At 40.6% G+C, this 19,447-nt stretch overlaps 1 protein-coding gene across 1 annotated transcript in view; it reads right to left on the bottom strand.

Moving 5' to 3' along the window:
* Positions 1 to 19,447, bottom strand: part of sptbn5 (spectrin, beta, non-erythrocytic 5) — a 67,261-nt gene that overhangs the window by 41,638 nt on the left and 6,176 nt on the right. The window contains exons 3-37 of the mRNA XM_085342371.1: positions 19,391 to 19,447; positions 18,968 to 19,084; positions 18,583 to 18,731; positions 18,208 to 18,436; positions 16,521 to 16,607; positions 16,320 to 16,427; positions 16,160 to 16,244; positions 15,948 to 16,081; positions 15,134 to 15,354; positions 14,866 to 15,004; positions 14,610 to 14,744; positions 14,420 to 14,508; positions 14,081 to 14,234; positions 11,433 to 11,636; positions 10,122 to 10,337; positions 9,678 to 9,852; positions 8,929 to 9,065; positions 8,571 to 8,783; positions 8,273 to 8,425; positions 7,367 to 7,497; positions 6,869 to 7,120; positions 6,142 to 6,217; positions 5,551 to 5,762; positions 4,928 to 5,177; positions 4,613 to 4,752; positions 3,788 to 3,887; positions 3,448 to 3,618; positions 3,118 to 3,282; positions 2,521 to 2,610; positions 2,299 to 2,435; positions 1,712 to 1,898; positions 1,437 to 1,546; positions 709 to 799; positions 389 to 505; positions 81 to 238 (exon numbers count right to left, since the gene is read on the bottom strand). The exon at positions 19,391 to 19,447 is cut by the window's right edge and continues 111 nt beyond it. Coding sequence (XP_085198497.1) covers positions 81 to 238; positions 389 to 505; positions 709 to 799; positions 1,437 to 1,546; positions 1,712 to 1,898; positions 2,299 to 2,435; positions 2,521 to 2,610; positions 3,118 to 3,282; positions 3,448 to 3,618; positions 3,788 to 3,887; positions 4,613 to 4,752; positions 4,928 to 5,177; positions 5,551 to 5,762; positions 6,142 to 6,217; positions 6,869 to 7,120; positions 7,367 to 7,497; positions 8,273 to 8,425; positions 8,571 to 8,783; positions 8,929 to 9,065; positions 9,678 to 9,852; positions 10,122 to 10,337; positions 11,433 to 11,636; positions 14,081 to 14,234; positions 14,420 to 14,508; positions 14,610 to 14,744; positions 14,866 to 15,004; positions 15,134 to 15,354; positions 15,948 to 16,081; positions 16,160 to 16,244; positions 16,320 to 16,427; positions 16,521 to 16,607; positions 18,208 to 18,436; positions 18,583 to 18,731; positions 18,968 to 19,084; positions 19,391 to 19,447 — 5,189 coding nt within the window. The remainder of the gene's footprint in view (positions 1 to 80; positions 239 to 388; positions 506 to 708; positions 800 to 1,436; positions 1,547 to 1,711; positions 1,899 to 2,298; positions 2,436 to 2,520; positions 2,611 to 3,117; positions 3,283 to 3,447; positions 3,619 to 3,787; positions 3,888 to 4,612; positions 4,753 to 4,927; positions 5,178 to 5,550; positions 5,763 to 6,141; positions 6,218 to 6,868; positions 7,121 to 7,366; positions 7,498 to 8,272; positions 8,426 to 8,570; positions 8,784 to 8,928; positions 9,066 to 9,677; positions 9,853 to 10,121; positions 10,338 to 11,432; positions 11,637 to 14,080; positions 14,235 to 14,419; positions 14,509 to 14,609; positions 14,745 to 14,865; positions 15,005 to 15,133; positions 15,355 to 15,947; positions 16,082 to 16,159; positions 16,245 to 16,319; positions 16,428 to 16,520; positions 16,608 to 18,207; positions 18,437 to 18,582; positions 18,732 to 18,967; positions 19,085 to 19,390) is intronic.

The following is a 19,447-nucleotide window of genomic DNA, read 5'->3' as shown; positions in this document are numbered from 1 at the left end:
TCACGAAAGAGAGAGACTCAAAAAACAATCTGTGAGAGAAAAGCAGAGAAAGTAATCCAACAATATGAGTGTGTGCTCACCTGAGTCCAGCCTGGTGCTGCAGCTGCTGGTTCAGGCTGCTGATTCGACTGTAGGGTCTGCTGAGCTCCTCCAGGCTCCAGTTCTGAATGGCCTGCTCTACCTGGTCTCCTAATGCCTCTACTTCAGCTTCCAACACCTCCAGTTGTCCTTCCAGCACCTGCACGAACACAAGGACACTGTTTACTGATTCTGTTGTTGTACAATCTGCACGCTGTTCTTTGATTTCTTCGTCAGGAATCGATAGGGGAATCATATGAGGTCCTTTTCCGACTAAGCAAAGTGTACACAGTGAGAGTGTGTGATATACCTGGTGTTTAGTAATGAGGCTTTGTGTGGCCAGCTGGTTTTTGCCATAGTCGTCGATGTTCACCAGACTGAGCATCTCTGCGAGTCTGGACTCCAGCTCTGAGCAGTCCAACAGCAGCTAGAGATGAGGCACACACAGAAAATGTAGCAGTTTATGTTTTGTTTTGGTTGGGTTTAGCATAAAATACTTCAAAATTTAACTCTAAATGACCAGTTAGACAGCTGCAGAACTAAGTGTCTTACTTAAAAGTATTTTGATGATGGAGTGTCAGTATCAGACTTTCACTTCCCTCCAATATATAATATCCTTGTCCATCTCACCTGTTCTCTGGTAATAGCCTTGCTGAGGTGAGCTGCTCTCTTTTTGCAGGCATCCTCAAGCTCCTCCCACTCTGTATTGAGGTGGTCGCACCTGCAAAACAGCAGAAATTTACACTGCTCCACAAAGCCAGAACACATTTGGTCCAAACTGAAACCGTACTTATTACAGATCACTTGAACTGTACAGACAAATACCTTCTCAAAGTTGTGTCAAGTGCCCAGCTATATAACATAACCCCTCCCAAAAATTATGAAACATTTGCATACATTGGAGCCAATGGCATCTTTGCAGTCTAAAAATCCAAAATCCTACATTTAGAGAAAGGACCAGTTTCTCTCATGGAATTGGTCGTTTTAATGTCATTAAATTTAAATTTATTCCTTCAGATCAGTGTGCTGGGTTTTGAAAACAATCCCATCTTTGCATCAGTGTTAGGCCTCAAAGACAGGAGTGATTACCAAGCTATTTGGACAAGATCATTCAATGGTGTCTATTTTGTTCTCATTATTTGGTGGACTAAGGTAATGTGTTTGATAATGTTTTATCAATTTTATTATATTATAACTTATTCTTTAACATACCATTTTCCTTGTCTAATTAAATGCTTATTTTGTGATGGTTTCTAGTTTTAATGCATTTTATAAGCAATGTCAGCGTAAGATAGATTCACTACAATGCACCAATGCACATGAAACTTTTTTTTGATGACAAAAAAAAACAACCACACCTCTGCAGCACCGCCTCTCTTTCTGACTTGTTGGATTTGGCTAGGCTGCGCCCTTTCTTCAGAATGTGGTTCAGGTGTTTTCTATGTGCATTCACTTCGGCCTGCAGCTCCTGGGTTAACGCACGAGTACATGAGCAAATGTTAAGTAAAACACAGCCCTGTGAATGTGTCAAATCACTTGAGTCCATTGTAATTCCAACTGAGCTCTCAGCTCAGTTAACAAATGAAGGAAAAGGGGAGGTTTTATAGATAAAGAACTGCAACCCAGCTCGTGCCTTGTGTTTCTGCATGAGGCTGAGGGCCCCAGCCAGAGATTTGTCATATCCTGTAGATCCAGAGGCAGGAACATGCTCAGAGATCCAGTTGAGCTCAAGATCCACATCATGATAAAATCCAAACAACGACACAGATGCCTCCAGTTGTGCTCGACGCTCGTCCAGAGGTTTCTGCAGGGACTTGAATCTGCCACACAGAGGTTATAAAGTCAAGATGATGATAACCTAAAGTGAGCACTGGACTATATTTATGTTATTACTTTTTAATTACACACAGAATAAAATACCCCAAAGGAGACAATGACAGATAAAACCTGAAGTGACATAGGAAATTGTATTCTATGTATCTGTGTCTTTCAGATTTTGTCTCCGTGTGAGCGTCCTTGTCATCCACTTTTATTTTTGTTGTTATTTTGCCTTTTGTCATTTTACTTCAACAGATCGTTTTCTTAGCTGAGACACCCTGACCTGATCTTGTTTGTACTCCTTTCTTTTCTTCACCATGCACTTGGTTTTATATGCACTGAAGTTACTCTAAATGCAATAAATGCAAATATCTATTTGTTTGAAGATTCAAAGTAACTTACAAAGTGAGATAGGCGTCTGTCTCCTGGAGGATCCTTTGAGAGTCAAAGTGGTTGGAAGCGAGGTGTTTGGCCCTGCTCACAATAGAGTTGATCTTCTCTGCCAGTTCCTTGGCCTCCTGCTCCAGCTGCTGATGCTCCTGCATGAGCACACACACACAAAGTACTCACTGATGTCTAACTGTAAAACCCAGCGTCATTAAATCAATGCAGGCCTGTCCTCACCTTCAGCAACTGTCGACTGGAGCGCAGGTCGTGACCTTTGGCAGCATTGTTTAGCATCCACTGGATGGCCTCAATCTTCAGCTTGGCATCCTGTGGAGGAAAAGTACAAGATTTTTCTGAGAATGAAGCTCTGATTGGACAGCAATTACTTCTCCTGGGAAGGATGGTCTTTAATTTTTTACTCCAGTTGACCTCTAAAATTAGTGTAAATTTAAATTTGGCCAGAAACTATGAACTGTATATAAAAGACAGGGCTTGTGAAGTCTCAAAGTTAAGCTGTGTTCTTCTTGCTTTTTTGGGAGCCAGTGGTGAGCATATTTGAGGCATACAAGAGGCTGGGATGTAAAGTTATCAATTAATGCAGGTAGGCTAGGTTGGCAAAGTGCATTCATACATATATTAGTGCTAATTAACTGATTACCTAGCATTAATAAATGCTACAATCTCACAAATCAAGACTGAAGTACAAACTTCTTGGATGGGCTACACAGACAGCATTATTTGTCTGGTAATTTCCTCAAAAAGCCATAAAAGGCACCAACATCACTGAACTGGACCACACAAACGTCTTATCCAGTTTCTCCATCAGTAGTTTACCTGCAAAAGCTCCATCAGCTGCTCCTGCTGCCCCGCCTGTCTCAGCCTGTCCCCCCTGTCAGCCATCTTGTCTTGTAGTCTTTTCCACCGACTCGTGAGCTGAGAAGACTTCCTGCTGATGCTCTGACTGTTGTAGTGCTCTTCAGCAATCATCTCCTCTCCCAGCTTATCACAAACACACACATATGTACTGAAAGTGACATCTCACCAAAGTGCAAGTCGTCTTTTCAATATATGCAACTGTGCATGTGTTGCCAGAGTCACTGTCAAACACTTGTTGTTTCCTCTACAGAAGTCATCATGCTGGGTGAAAAGTTAGAGGTGTTTTACCTGAACAAGTCTATCCAACCAGACTTGGTTGGCCTGCATCTCCTTCTCAGCCGCTTCATGTTTCTTCAGCTTCCAGAGGATGTTTGTGGGGTCTCGGTAGGACTCGTCTTCTGCCACCTTAAACTTCTCCTCCATCCACAACAGCAGCTCATCCGCATCTCTTTGGAACTCCTGCCACACGAAACACCAGGCAAATTCACCCTTATAATTATTATTAAAGAACTTATAACATTCATCTGAGCGCTCTCCTGTAGATATTATGATCAGTGCAGGTACTCGACACAATAAACAACATAAAGTAAAGTATGTTTTCTTGTTTTTAGCATTTTGACAATAGTACTTGGTATTTCTTGGAGTCCAGCAGTAGGTTCCTCCTCTTCCTGCAGCTCTCTTTCAGCCTCCTGTTGGCTTTTTGGATGCTCCTGCTCCGTTCCTTAATGCTGTAAGATAAACATTGAGGTTTTAAAGATTGGTGACGCAGTTTATTTTAAGGTTATTGACTTGAACATATTGGTTGTTAGAGGGACAATTTAACTAATAATATAAACAGTTCCCCGCCATCTGCCTGAGAAGATGATTGGCATGACCCCTCACAAGCCATTTAATCAAAGTAGCAGAGATGGTATACATGTGGTGTTGTAATTTATTTGACAGCTAGATGGCACGGTTTCATGTCGTATGGAAAAGAAACAGCCTTGGTGCTCTGCAAACTGTGTGCATACTGCATCAAAGCTTTCCTGTTAGGTTGAAGTAGCAAGCAGATGAGCTTAGATTTGCATTATGCTAATTTTGCAGTGATGTGTGTTCTACTTGTAGAACGATTTACAAACAGAGTGATAGTACCCAATTCATAGAACCAATTCTATTTATCCCTAACTTCTTCTACTCTTATTTCTTTAGTCCCACCCACCCTGTTAAAACCTTCTGTATGCTGGGAACAGTCCATGAGAAGAAAGTTGGCATAAAGGGAACTAAATCAGCTTGTTTACATGGATGAATGTCGGGACTATGCCATGGCTCAGTATATGATAAATAGGTTTAAGATTAGACAAAGAAGGATTATTTTTAAAAGCAAAATATGCAAAGTTACTCCAGTACAGCATAAGAATTAAATTATGGAGTTGACAGCCCACTTTATGGAACAATTTCTGCTGTGTTTTCTTACTGTATTGAAGCAAAGTGCTGCTGGTCGATAAGCTCCTTGCTGCGCTCAGCGAATTTATCCACTCTTTGATCCAAAGCCATAAGAAGACTTTCAAGTTCATCTTGTCGCCCCAGTAGACTGTGCACACTGTCTACCGAGTCCTGCATCAATAAATGTAATCATTATTTTGACATTTTTATGATAGAACATCCTATTTATAATCTTTACTTATAGCAATTTCACAGATTTCTATAAATACTTATTTAGGATTCAAATTTAAGGGTAACATTTCAAGGAGCTGGACCATGTAAAAAGGTGAGAAATGAGCACCCTCACCCCAAGATCTTGGACTTTTAGTCGGGCTTCATGTCCAGACAATGCTGCTTCAATCCGGTCTCCCTCTTGGTTCAGCCTCTGGAGCTCCACACCCTGCTCCAAATGCTTCTTTCTACTAGCCCACAGCGTCTCCAGCCTACTCCTTTCAGCACTGAGATTATCAAGGATTTGTTGGATGTCAACACCGCCTATTTTCCCATTGGATGATCCCTGCAGCAGAGATTTCCCTAAGTTCTCCATCTCCTTCAGCCTGGCAAAAACACACACAGTGGGAGAGACACAGTCCACTTAAATGATGATGTCCATCAGCCAATCTTCTCAATCCCTTTGTCAGAAGGGGATAGAAATGGCTTTCATTATGGACAAGCGTTATGGTAGTTAAAAAAAATACGTGCACAGGATTAATGATTTGAACATTCTTTAGCATAATTTTTAATCATAATAATTTTCATCATAATTTTTTTAAATTCCTATTAACCACTGCTAAAACACTTTGCATTTAAATTTACTGATGCTGCAGATTTAATTTATTTCGAATTAAATAGAATTAAATGAATGCAATTCAATGAATGGAACAACAACACACTAAGCACTGAATGCTGTGCACAGTTTCTGCTATTTACCTGCTCCTCTGTGTCTCCATTTCTAGTTGCAGCTCCTGGTGTTGCTCCAGCAGCGTGACAGCCGAGGCCACATCGCTCGCTGTCTCCTCCTGCAGGAGCCGTTCCTGAACTGAACCCCCCCAGCGCTCTAGCTCCTTGGCCTCCTGCTGGAAACTTTGCAGCCTGCGGGCCTCCTCCAGTTGGTGCTGTCTGTCTGATGCTTGACATTTCACCTGTACAAAAATGTATTTTTTTTAAGTTTGTAGTTTTATTTTAGATTTTTTTACTCAAAACATTTAATAATAATATAACAATAATAAAACAGTAACAGCCTCTGAGTCTGTGTTCATCAGAATATCAAACCTAATTATAATGACCCAAACGCTGTACCTTTTCAGTCTTATACCAGCTGCTTTGTACATACAAAAAATAAGAGATCTTCACTTTTATTAATAAAATAATGATGTCGAGTATGTCAGTGTCAATGCAAATCAACACGAAATGTTGCAAGCACAAAAGAGATGTTCTGTAGGAACACAGACTGAAGTTTGAACACCTTCACTCTTGGCTACTACACTCCAGTCAGTCTAAAACAAAGAAGGAAAATGTCACCTGATCCAGCAGAGCCTCCAAACCTCGAACCTCCTCCATAATGGCCGCACTCTCTGCCGGACTGCAGTCCTGCTTCCTGTAACACAGGATGTGAGCAAATTGAGTGGAGATGAATGGAGATGTACTCCACCGTGAAGTTTCTTTAGAAAAAACACTTTTAGCTAGAAGTTCATGTAAAGTGTTTTAACTTTGAAACCTTTCAGACTAATGCAGCTCTGTGTTATTCGTAATGTAAATTAAGATACCATTATCATCTGTAATAGATATTTGGAGAGCGGTGAACACATGAACACATCAAAGCCCATGTACCAGGGTACAGACCAGTGTAGGCCAATCCATGAGCCCATTCATGTGAAAGTAATTCACAAAACTATTCTCAGGAAAACTGCAGCTACCTTCAGTGTCACGTCTATGGCTCTTTTAATTTCCTTTATATACATATATCACATCACTGATGAATCATTATGAACATCAAATACAAAACAACAATGACTTATTTCTATCAAATTACAACACACATTTCTAAAATTATTATTATTGATTGATTGATTGATTGATTGATTGATTGATTGATTGATTGATTGATTGATTGATTGATTGGTTGGTTGGTTGGTTGCTTAACATATTTGTAACCATCAATTACTTTTAAAGTGTTTTTGATTCAATTAAGTACTACTGAGACAACTGCAGAACACCTCAAAATCCCACAGACTATATCAGACCATACATCTTTGCAACGCTCTTCAGGTAAGCAATCTTCCCCTCAAGCATCTTGATGTCTCTAAGGGCCCGAATCTGGTTCTTCTCCTCAGCAAGCAGAGTGAAGGGGGTGCAGCCCACGTCCACTTCGTCAAGCTGGGACAGCTCACCCTGCAGCTGAGCTTTAGCCTCCTCGCAGCTATGCAGGAAGGACTGCACATCTGCCGTACTCAGCAGCTCCTTTCCTTTGTCATCCTTCAGCTGCTGAATCCAATCCCACCTGCAACACACCAAGAACCCAGAACTATCACACAGTTGTCACACAGTCATCAGGAGCTTCTGGCGCCTACACCTACAGCCCAGGCACTTTATTATAGCATGTTGCTATAATAGCAAGCCGTTGTTACTGGGTCCTTCACTGTTGTCATTTTAATAACAGTAACAATGAGACATCACTTTTTCACAGGATCTAGTTTGTGTATCTGGGTCCTTGTGCTGATTTGAGTGATTTGGACTTTTTTTGCACCTTTTGGAAACACTCCTCTTTCTGGATTGGATTTCTTTCTGTTTACTGTGCTGGCTCTTCACCAGCTCGTCTGCCATTTTGATGATATCGTCCAGCTGACCTCGTCCGCTCGCTAACTCAGTCAGAAAGTTCTAAAACAGAAAGTCAAGGGTGAGTCAAAGTATTCAGATATTTTATGAATCTGAGTTTGTCTGAGTTTATTCTGAAGAAGTGAAAATAAAAAAAATCAGGCCTCTTAAATATGTCCAAAAGTCAGAAAAAATCTCAAATTAATCATTTAAAAAAGCAACAAAAAAAGTTGTTGTTTGGGTGAAAATCACTGAAACGAAAGATTGATGCTACAGAAGAAAATCAGTGAAAACTCAGTGGCACTTAATATGAACTGCTGCCTTATCAGATGTATTCTACCTAAAGCCACATTTTTTCATTTCTGATTAACCTACAGAAGTGACAATTGGAAGCCAGTATTTACCCTGTGATTTTCTGGCTTTAGAGGTTAAAAGTTTCTCCTTCCCAATAAATAATATGATTTATGAGCTTAACTTAAGGTTGATCTTCATCTACAAATCTGTTGGTATCAGAATCCATCTAGCCAGCTTCGACAACACCATGTGCTATTATTTACTCATTTATAAGTAAACCCACAAGGCTAAATTTCCCACCATCAGCAAAAGGAAACACCTGACTGCTGTTACAGTTTATGCTGAGATCTTAACTGAACAAAATGATGGGCTGTGACGTAGTCTTAATATTTTTTAAGAGATGCATTTAAGGATTAAACAAATTAGAAAAATCATGAGGTATTGGGACATTTGTTTCACCCAGATGAGTTGATCCCCTGTTTTCAGTTTGTAGGATAAGTCTTGTACGATATGTTTGGAAATATTTTTCTGGAGAAGTCTTCACCTCATATTTGGCCTGAACCACTGCTAGATTGTCACCATCAGTGCTGAAGGTGTTGAGGATGTTCTCCTTATCCTCCATCCATGACTCAAACTCATGGCAGCTGTTGTAAAATCGATGAAGACGCAGTATCTCCTCCAGGCTCTTTGTCTTTGTCTGAAAACCAATATAAATATAAATCTGATTTTAGAATACAGCTACTCTGAATGTCCTTTTCTGTATAATAATCTGTCATCTTAATACAACCTCCCACATAACTAAGTAAACAGTTTATATTCTGTATACTGCTCCTTTCTCTCACCTTCACCAGGTTGTACAAGAAATTGTACTCTTGGTCCAACCTGCCCTGTGTGCTCTCCACAGTATCTCTCTGGTACTCGGGGTCTGGCAGTAATGTGGTTTGGATCTCAGCTGTGCCGCGACGCATAGAGCGTTTTCGCCTTGGACGACTCAGTTTCTTGCTTGAGCTTTCTGGCATATCATTGGCTGAGGCAGGTGGAGTGGGTGGAGGAACCTGAAGAGGGTGTGATAAAGTTATTGACACTTTAAAAAAATACATAATAATTTATTTTCACACTGCCCACTAACAAAGCATGTCCACTAACGAGATGTGATATTTTCATAATCTGACCAAAGAACTGGTTCAGTATTGATCATACACTGGATGGCAGCATATTCAGGTAGGTTTTGGGAATGGACTGCTGGTTTCCTCCACTGTCTCTGGCCACAACTCTGTCTCCATCCGGCTCACTGCTGACGATGGTCACAATCTCATTGCGGTCCCACGGAAACTGACCTGAAATCAGGTTAGTTTATACTTTACATTTCAATAAAGTATCTACTATGTGTTTTTCTGTTGTGTGATTTCAGATATAGCCCATGTCTGTTCATCACAACACACTTGGCTACATTTTAGAAATGCAAAAATGAAAACAGTTACAATTTACATAATCTGCTTTTCCTTATTTTCTGTCATCATTTTTTTAGCACAGATTACTGCTCTTCATAGTAAACCACAGAGTAAACCTGTGTTAACCTGGCCTGTGTTACAGAAAATAGCGAATTGGAGTAAAGCCACTTTCAGACATGGTTAATAGAGAAGGACATAATGCATGATATTTTTCCTCTTAAATTGGCCTGTTATCTGGTCCTCTCTGTAAACAAGAGCATCTCTATAAATTTGCCTAAATATTTAATGAATATTTTTTATGTGACTTGGTCTGACCTGAGTAAGATTTCTGTTTTAAGAGAAAAATGGGCATTCTGTATCAAAATGAGAAATGAAATAACACAGTGTAGTGCTGGCAGATTATTTAGTGCAGAATATAGGCTTGTGTTTTCATGTATGAGTAGCAGTCACTCCTTATCATGCTATGCAACACAACAGTGACACTAAGTACTCCAGTACCTCTGCTGTATCTGAAGCGGACTTTGGCCTTGATTTCCTCTTTCTGAGGGGGGATGCTTACAGGGCCCTTCCCACCTCTGGTACTGGATAGTGAGGTTCGTGCTCCTTGCCACTCCTTCTCCTCTTCCCCAGAGGAATCGCTATATTGGATCATCTTGCCTTGCTGAGGCTCTGCCTACAAGGGATGAGGAAATATTGCCTATAGCTTTGCATCTACTATCACAGTCAGTGTTGTAGAGCCAATATTAGCTATTTGTCAGTTTATTGATATCACAGTTTACAACAGCCAATAAATGAAGATTAAAAAAGTAAGGAACACATAGGAGAAACATCTTTCAACTATGTTATATTATTTTAGTAAGGACTCATTAATAACTACACATAAGAAATGTTAGGAAAATCTATCTGACAGAAACAATATCTGAATAAAGCATGCAGAATGACCTGCTGTGCAGTCAGCGCCGTCAGCTGTGCTGCAGTTTTTGACTGTTCTGACAGTCTCTTTATCTCTGAGGCATACGCTGCCATCTCCTTCTCCAAACGAAGGTGGCGCTGAAGAAGCAATGCTGTGCTGGAATCGTCCTTCCCATGATCCTCGCTTATCAGCAGTGGCTTCCTGTCACCTAGCCAGGAGTTAGCCTCCTCCACATCTGCAAAATACTGGTCAGAGAAATAAAGGTTACTGTCTTAGAGCATGTCTATAGAGATCAAGAGCAGGTTCCAAAAGACCACACAAGAAAATAAAACATAACATACGTGACAGGATGGTTAGAACCTACACAATAACAGCAGCACACAGGTAAAAATCTGACTGCAAAATAATTAGACTAACTGTAAAAAAACAGTAATACCTCAAAAATGTGTTTGTTGTGAGCAGAGATAGGAGTTTACAGACAAAAAGAAGCTACACTAAACAAAAACAGCTTTTTTTCAATCTTCTCTTCTTCTTCTCTGCCTTTAATGACACATTATTCACTAGTGTTGGGATTTCCGGCTCTTTTTAGAGAACCGGCTCTTTTGGCTCCGAACCGGCTCTTCAGGTTGTTTTGTTGATTTAATTAATTTATTATTAACAATAATATAAAATTATGCACAAAAGGAATTACTAATGTAAAAAAAAAGTGGTTTTATTTATATATAAATATAAATATATACAGTGGCCCCTAGAGAAAAAGCACGTACAAACTCCAAAACACATTTCTAGCGTTAACTGAACTTCAAAACAGAGCTACCTAAATATACTTTTATTTATTCACTCCACATAAAATGTAATAAATAAATCATATAAAACAAAAACAACTATTCACATTTCAACTTTAACTATTTAAATTTTCAGCTTTTTCCTTTTAAACAAATTTAAAGTGAAACAACACAAAACACTGCAAACCACAACACAATTAAATATAAATAAGAAAAAATATGAAAACAAAAAGAACATGCATATTCTCTGTCATATGGGCCTGCATGAATAAACTTTCTGAATCCTTTATCATCCGCAACTGAAAATAGTTGTGGATGATTACTATACCTTTCTAATGTGACGTTGTTGTCCCTGGCTCTCTTTCTCTCTCTCTCCCTCCCGCTCTGTTCCTGTGCTACTGTGAGTGTAACTACCGCCCCTCCCCCCTCTGCCCAGCGCAAAGCACAAGGCTCGTGTACGGAGTGAAGCGGGAAAAAGTGCGAGAGAGAGGGTGAGAGAAAGGGGAAAAAAACCCACGGCTTGCGATAAGGAGCCGGCTCGCCACTATTATTCACCTGCTTTATGGTAGCGGCAGCCTGCAGTCTGTCGCGGTGTCCCGTCACCTCGTCAGTCAGGTGGCTCCACTGCTTCTTGAGAGTCCTGATCCACTTCTGAACAGCTTGCTGATTCTCCTGACTCTGTTTGGAGAGCAGATCCTGACCTCGACCCAGGACACCTTTATACAAAGACTCCTGGGCCTGGACCTCTGCCTCCAGCACCTATCAAATTATGATTTATTTGAAGTGGCATTTAGAGTCAAGATAGATTTAAATTGCCTTTATTCTCAAGGTGGGGTCATGTTCAGCCTAAAAACAGTCAGATTAACCAGATTACATGACTTAAACCAGAATTTAAATGTTATTATTTGTCTGTTTTGTTTAGATGCACTTCTGTTCTTTGCATTGCTGTTTCTTGTTTATGTTATTTTCATTTCATTTAAAACTTGGCAAATATTGTTTCGTGGTCTTGGGCTTTGGACTTTTTTCAGCTTGTGTATTTTTGAATTCTTAAGTCTTAGTTTGATTGGTTATTCCCGATGACTTAATCCTTTGTTTCACTTATTTCGGTTTGTTTGTTTGTTAGAGTCATTGTGTTGGTGTTTTGTTACTTCCTGTTTTATTTTTATAGTCTTTTGTCACTTGTGCTTTGTTTTTATTCCTACTTCGCTTGTCTCAAGATTAGTTTCAATTGTCACATGACGAACATTTACCTCGTTACCTCTTGTATTGTCTCTGTCGTCCTTGATGCCAAGTGTCCCTTGATGTTTTGGATTTCCTGCTTTTTGTATTCAGCTTCTGGATTTTGGCTTGGTTTACTCTCTGGGTTATCACCATTAAAACTTGCTTAGAGTTTAGTCACTGTTTCCTGCATCCTGGTTTTAGGTCCATAATCCCTCAACAATCCACACAGCATGCAACCTATTGTAGGTCCAACTCTATATTGTCAGGGCCGTGAGTCGGAGCTCAGGATTTATGTTTTCTTCTTTTTAAGATTATGTTTTACACAATATTCTACATTCTTGTGGTTAATATTATTCATGGTTCTGTGCTTGGCCTCCCCTGTGTCCTTGTTGCTTGTGTAGTCTATCATGTCTCTCGCGCATGTTAAATTTTCTCTCCGTGTTGATTCATCGGGCGACCGTGGCTCAGGGGGTTGGGAATCGCATCTGTAACCGGAAGGTCGCCGGTTCGATCCCTGGGCTCTCTGTCCTGGTCGTTGTGTCCCTGGGCAAGACACTTTACCCTACTTGCCTACTGGTGTTGGGCCGATGGCGCGGTATTGTAAAGCGCTTTGGGTGCCTTGAAAAGCGCTATATAAATCCAATCCATTATTATCTGTCTCCCCTTCATGACCCTCGCTCCCCCCGTTTCCTGTGTTTACATCTTAATGTGTGTCTCTTGTTTCCTGTGTTATTTTGATAGTCCTTTGTCCTGTATTCAGTGTATTTAGTTTTGCTTCCTCCCTGTCTTCTCAGGTTTGATTAGTCCTAGCTGTGTTCCCGCCTGTTTCCATCCCCTTGTTATCCTTCATCTGTATTTAAGTGTTTAGTCTCACTCTGTTCATTGTCGTGTTCTCCATGTAAGCTGTGTTCTGGTGTTAGTTCCATGTTGTCAAGTCTAGTCCAGTTCAGTTGTTAGTTCTAGTTTATCTTTTGTTTGTGTAGTGTTTGTCATGGTGCCTGCCCGGCTGGCCCTGTGTGGCTACATGTGTGTTGCTTTTGTCTCGCTCTCTCTCTCCTCTCTCTCTCCTCTCTCTCTCTACTTGCTGCCTGGGTGGAGTTCATTGTGGGCTCCCGCCCCTGGCCATCACCACCTGCAAGCAATCACCTGTGGCTCCTCACCTTGTTTGCTCTCGCTACTTAAGGCAGTGACTGAGAGCACCTCGCTGCTGGACTATTGAGTAACGCTCGTCAGTGCTACTTTAGCCTAAGCCAGTTTTGAGCTCTCTTCGTGACAGTTTTCCGTGTTAATTCCTGATCTCTGTATACAGATTCTTCGTGCTCGGTTTGGAAGTTTGGACACCGAAGCCTGTTCGTGAGTGCCGCAGTGAGAGTGGCGTGTGTGAGGAAAGGACCTTTCCAAGTGCATTGTTCTGTTCGTGTGGAGCGGAGCAAGAGAGGACACTTTTCCTGATTCTTCCCTGTACCCCTGGGAACCTTGGCCCCCTTCTCCTTCACCTGTGTATAGTGAACCGGGAGTGTGTAAATAAAATTCAGTTTTCTGTGATTTCAGTCTGCGCCGAGTGACAGTGTTCATGTATTTTGGTTTTAGTTTTCACAGCAAATAAAAGCTGCCTCTTTAAGTTAATCTTTTGACTTAGAGTCCTGTCTTGCTTTAGTTTAAGGCATTTAAAAAAAAACAGAAACATGTATCTGCTTTATAAGCTTTTGTTATTCTTTTTTTAATAAAGAATAACAATGTAACATTTCTAAAGTTTTGACAATCTGTAAAATAATATGAATCCTGTGTTTTTCACAAGAGGCACAAAAAAGTTGACTTTTCATCACATAATTCAGAGTTAACACATTCACAAAGAACACCCTTAAACCACTGTAACACACGTGCCTGTGTAAAAAAGCAAACAAAACTTCTTCACAGTGTCAAAGTCCAAAGCATGGAACCTTATGGGCTCAAGTGTCCGTATACACAGCTTTCTGGCTCACCTTGTGCTTGTGTTCGGCCACCTGGATGTGGTTGAGGTCTCTTCCAAGTCCAGCCGTCTGCAGCTTTAACCAGCGCTCATAGATCCAGGCCTCCAACTCCTCACAGTCATAGAGGAACTCAAACAACCTCAACTGAGCCTCCAACTGCCTCCTCCTGACACAGCAAAGGAAAGATGTGAGGCAAGATGAGCACAGGTGAGAGATGTAGCAACAGAATATCAGACTAATTAGACTTTCTATTCCACCATTTTGGACATACAAAGAAATGTTACACGTTTAGACCTGTTGCTTGATAAATGATTTTTCCCTCATGCTGTAAATGAGAAAACTAAAGCAAACCTGCTGCTGCTGAGAGACACCAGCGATTTGTACTGAGTGTCAAGAGCTCTCACTCTGCTCTGAATCTGCTGCCCATCCCTTACTTTTGCCTGAGTGAGAGAAAGGAGGTGGGTCAGTCTGACAGAAATCACCCTTACAAATTCCCCAAACAGTGAACTAATAGGACATGAGATGCCAATTATTAGCGTACCTTCAGAGCTCTGCTACTGATTGCAGTGATGGTTTCACCATGAGTTGAGATCTGAGCTTCCAGGAGATCTTGTTTCTGAAGAAGAGACTCCACCTCCGTCAGCTGCTTCCCCAGTTCAGAGGAACTGGCTTGGGACTAAGATGGGATAAGGGAGGGAACAGTCAGTAATATTAAAGTCACCCCACTTCTCTCACAGTACAATCTAAGTAAAACTCCAGTGTCGTCATTATAACTAAATTTCGAATAATAAGCTCACTTGTAGTTCTTTCAGTTCCTGGGAGACAAGCTCAATGTCCCGCAGGATGCTCAGAGTTTCAACTACATTTCCCAAAAGCATCCTCTGTTCTTGGAGCTGCTGCAGCAGGTCCTTCCATCGATGGCTAATGTTCTCCTCCCTTAGAAACAAATATATTATTATGTAGAGTACAAGTTTTTTTTTTTAATTAATGTCACTTCTTGGTTCTTCTCCCTTCAAAAAGAGAAAGACTTAAGGTTACACAAAGTCATTGTTTTCATCCTCCCACCTCCCAATGACCTGCTCCTTGCTGTGGTAGTTTCCTTTCTCGATGGATTTTGCCATGTCTCTGAGGGCCGTGAAGCGTGGCTCCCTGGCCAGTGCATCGGTAGCCAAGGCCTCCAGACGCCGGCCAGCTGCCTGAGCCTCCTCCAGTGTGGACAGACCTCGGATGTCCTGCCTCCGGATCAGACGCAGTGTGTCCTCAAGATAGCCCTCCCTCAGAGCTGCCTGAGAAGACAAAAAGGAAGGATTTTGCAGTCTATTGGGGATTTTTTAAGGAGCCATAAAAACAGGCAGAAAGTTGAATATCAGATCCAGGGTTTTGAATGCTGTTTGTCTGCATAGATTAACCTTTCTGATGCCAAAAAGTGGTTTCCATTTTAAGTTAACATTACACAAACAAATTCACAAAATCCCAGCAACACGTTTGTCCCCATTTCCCAGCTTTAAGTAAAGGGTATTCCATTCTGAACAGATTCCAAACTGATATACCTATTTTAATAAAAAATGTTTAAAATTAAATCAAAATTATACTTTTTTGTTGTGTTGTGTGTATCTACTTTTCTGTGGGGTTGTTAATAACAAATAACAAGATCTTGCATATATGTCCAGCGGAACAAGAGTGGTCAAAAGGTCGCATCCATTTTAAGGTTAACATTACCAAAACTCACTGAAATTTATTTCTACGCACAACACAGTGATTTGTAATCACAAAGTTGTTTTTATAATTTACTCAGGAATATGTCAGGCAACTCCATAACATTACGATCAAAACTGGGAGACTTGTAACAAAGACATTCATATGAGTAGAGTGGCGTTACCTTCCTGGCAAACTTCTGTGCAAGTTGCTCCAGGCTTTCCAGGCGTAGCAGCGTTTCCTGTAGGGCTCGCTCTCGTTCATGTTCCGCCCTCTCCAGCATAGCCCAGCTCTTCTCGATGTCATTCAGAGTTTTACCTTTACAAATACACAACAGCATGAGCGATCTTTGTCATAGCAGCCCTTATATTATAATTGACTGTTAGTGTTCTGTACCTTCGGGAGGATTATAAGCCCATTGGTTGTTGGCTGCCAGTTGAGTCCTCAGACTGAACAAGTGGGCCTCAATTGCCCCACGCTCCTGGAAAAACAAGACTTAACTTTAAGGAGATGAACAAAGGAGGACGCTGAATTTAAAATGTGAGGGTCATCTGACCTGGTATTTGGGAGGTTTCTCCACAGTTCTGTAGGTCTTAAAAGCGCTCATCAGTTTCTGCATCTCCCTCAAAGAGTTTGGGAATCTTCTGTCATTCAGCTGCACCATCTTCAGTCAAAAAATAATCACCAAATTTAATTCATTAATTGTTTTGTTTTTTTGTCTTATATTCCTGTGTTTTTTCTGGGATTGACCTGTTACCTTAGTTTTGATCCAGCGAAGCAGATCTGAGACCATTCTTTCATACTGGATCTTCATGCCATCCAGCTCCATGAGCATCCCAACAATCTGTGGAGAAAAGAATGAAGTCCTACTTTTGTGTTCTGGATGTTTTGGTTTGATATGTTAAAATGGAATCTGGACTGGCAAATCAAAGACAAAAATATTGTTCGTAACCAAAGAATTAGCAACCAAGAAAAGTTGCTCATTTAAATTAATCCTTAAATTACCTATCTTGCCTTCTTAATGATTTCATTGTTAATAGGCTATCCCCATTGTTGCTGGTTGACTCTAATTCTGCAAACTGTAATTCTGCATCCTGCACCTGCCCCTCTTGATGTCCCCTCAACCCCACTGGGGTAAAAAAGTGTCCATCTGAAACTGCTCAATCTTATTGCAAAAGGCTGCTGTCAGTCACTTCCTGGCATTCTGAAAATGCTGGTCACTGCACCTGAGCACTATCACTATCACAAGCTATATGAGCCAATGTTGATTTTAAAATGCATGGCTGTTATATTACATCACATGATTGGCTTGCTTAATTTTTGATTTATAGTTGCCTACCTATCAATGCAAAAATACTAATAAATATAAAAGTGGCTTCTAACATAATTTTCAAAGCTGTAGTTATCACTTCCATTGTGTACGCGACTTAAGATGAGAAATTAAACATATTAGTTTCACCTCCCATTAACTAATGTGGTTGTTATTTAAGAATGAGAAGCAATACAGCAGCATCAGTGTTCAGTCACAGCACTTTCACTCCTGCAACCATAACCCTCAGTCCAAATAAACAAAATGCAAACCTTAAAAAAACATCTGACAACACTCAGCCCCAAAACAGTTTAACTTGGTTATTATCATGTACAGCAGAAGGAACATGTGTGAAGCAGATAAAGGCTTGTAGCTTCGGTGTGTTAAAGGTGTGAGGTTCTCTGAATGAGTTCCTGCTGCTGCCTCCAGCAGCATCTCATTGTATGTGATCTGATGTGATTCTTAACATCCACAGCCCCTCTTTTATGAAAGGTTCTCCTTTGAGCTACTAATACCTTCTTATCTACCAAAATAAAAATCCCACCAGCTGTGTTTTGTGTTTTGTGTGAGCAGCAGCTTGTCATTGTAGCAGTAATCTATACTATTTAGAGCAGGTTACAATACCACATGGGGCAGAGCAGTCCACACTATAAACGGTATGACAGACATTATGTCAAGCAACACATTATTTAAAGAAAAAAATGACCCACAATCTGAGTTTAGGGACAAATAAACCTGCCTTATAGATTAGATTTTCCATTGTAACCAGCCTCGGTTTTTGCTAATCAACATCAAGTTACAAGAGCCGACTGAGTCTGAAAAGATGGACTGACAGACTGATACAGACTCTTTCTCTGCCCCATTGCTTCTCTTTTTTATTTTTACTGCACGTTTAGTTAAACAGAAACAATTCTGCCTTATATTAGAAATATGTCACCTTTAATATCTATAACATGTGCATGTCTGTATGTGTCGTATATATTTATATGCACTCATCTATACACAAATTTAGAATCACTTGGGCTTCAATTAATATTATGTATTATGCTATTATGGTCATATTATTTATTATCTGACTGATCTTTTTTTCTGTTGTATGCAATGCTGCTGTGTTTATGTTTGTGCTGAATCCAACCCTGGCAAGTCTCTTCTGGATGGTCTGCCCCTGCTTCATCCTGGAAAAGTAGTGGTAGTACAGAGACACGTAGGTCATGATGGACTTTTCATCAGGATGAGCGACCATGATGTCATCCACCTCCAGAAGCTGCATGATACTGAACTCCCGCTCTGCCAGAGTGAACGCATGCTCCAGATTACGCTGGGGGTTATCACCATGGAAACGGTGGTAGTCAAAAAGGTCAGGTCTGGGATGGACAGACACATGTATGTTTACTCTGTGAGAAGCGATTTGAGTTTCCATTTGAGTTTTTGACTTTTGAGGATATTTTAGGAAATATTTTATGAGGGACCTCACAAATACAACAAAAATGCGTGTGCACAAGTATGCTACCGGTGGGCGTGGATAAGAGCATTGAAGGCAAGTCCATCCCTCCAGCTGGAGGAAAAGTCCTGCACGTCAACACCATTGTAGCCTGATGTTTTCCTCTGACACCAGATCAGCAGAGCCTCCTTGGCTGAGCGATGAGCTACGCTGTTCCCCTGAGAAGGAGGAGGAGGGAAGGGGGTGAGATGAAATGAGAACAAGGCAAAAATGGAAAAAATTTAAAAGACAAGAAGATGGAAAGACAAAAGTAAAAATGTGGAGGAGCAAGGGAAAGGAAAGGGAAAAGGAAAATACCCCAAAAAAGAGGGAAAATGTTAAATATGTTAAATTCATAAATAAATTGTTTAAATTAAAGGAGATAACTAATTCTGCTGTAGTTTTAATTCGATACCTCTTCCAGGTTAATATGTCCAATCTGAAACCTGAGGATGATGATCCACAGCAGCCCCAGGATCAGTGTACGATCCCCATCCACCACATTTTCTGGACCAATTAAATCCACCCGAATCTAACAGTAGAGCATAGAGCAGTGTGAAGCTGTCGTTCGTGAGACTGCTATGAAGTTCAACATTTTACAGCTGCCAGTAAGAACTGAAAGTCATTACCTTGACATTTAGGATAATCTGATTGGCTTTTTAGAACTAACATTTAATCAAGATTAAAATATACTGAGAAAAGACCGTTCTCCTCATGAGGAATAATACTATAACCATATACACTTGTACACTGAGGTTTGTGTGTATAAGATTAATTTTGTATATTTGTAAATTTGGTGGATCACTTTCAGGACACCAAAAAGCAAAAAGTAGGTTACTTTGGTTTTGAGGAAATTGATGGCAATGCTGTTGTTCTCCAGAAAGTGGACTCTCAT

Source organism: Diplotaxodon limnothrissa, linkage group LG19, assembly GCF_057381915.1.
Source record: "Diplotaxodon limnothrissa isolate DT_005_m linkage group LG19, D_limnothrissa_male_GT1.1, whole genome shotgun sequence".
Taxonomy (NCBI): Eukaryota; Metazoa; Chordata; class Actinopteri; order Cichliformes; family Cichlidae; genus Diplotaxodon; species Diplotaxodon limnothrissa.
The sequence above is the reverse complement of the archived record's forward strand: the minus strand, read 5'-3'. Positions and strand labels throughout refer to the sequence as shown.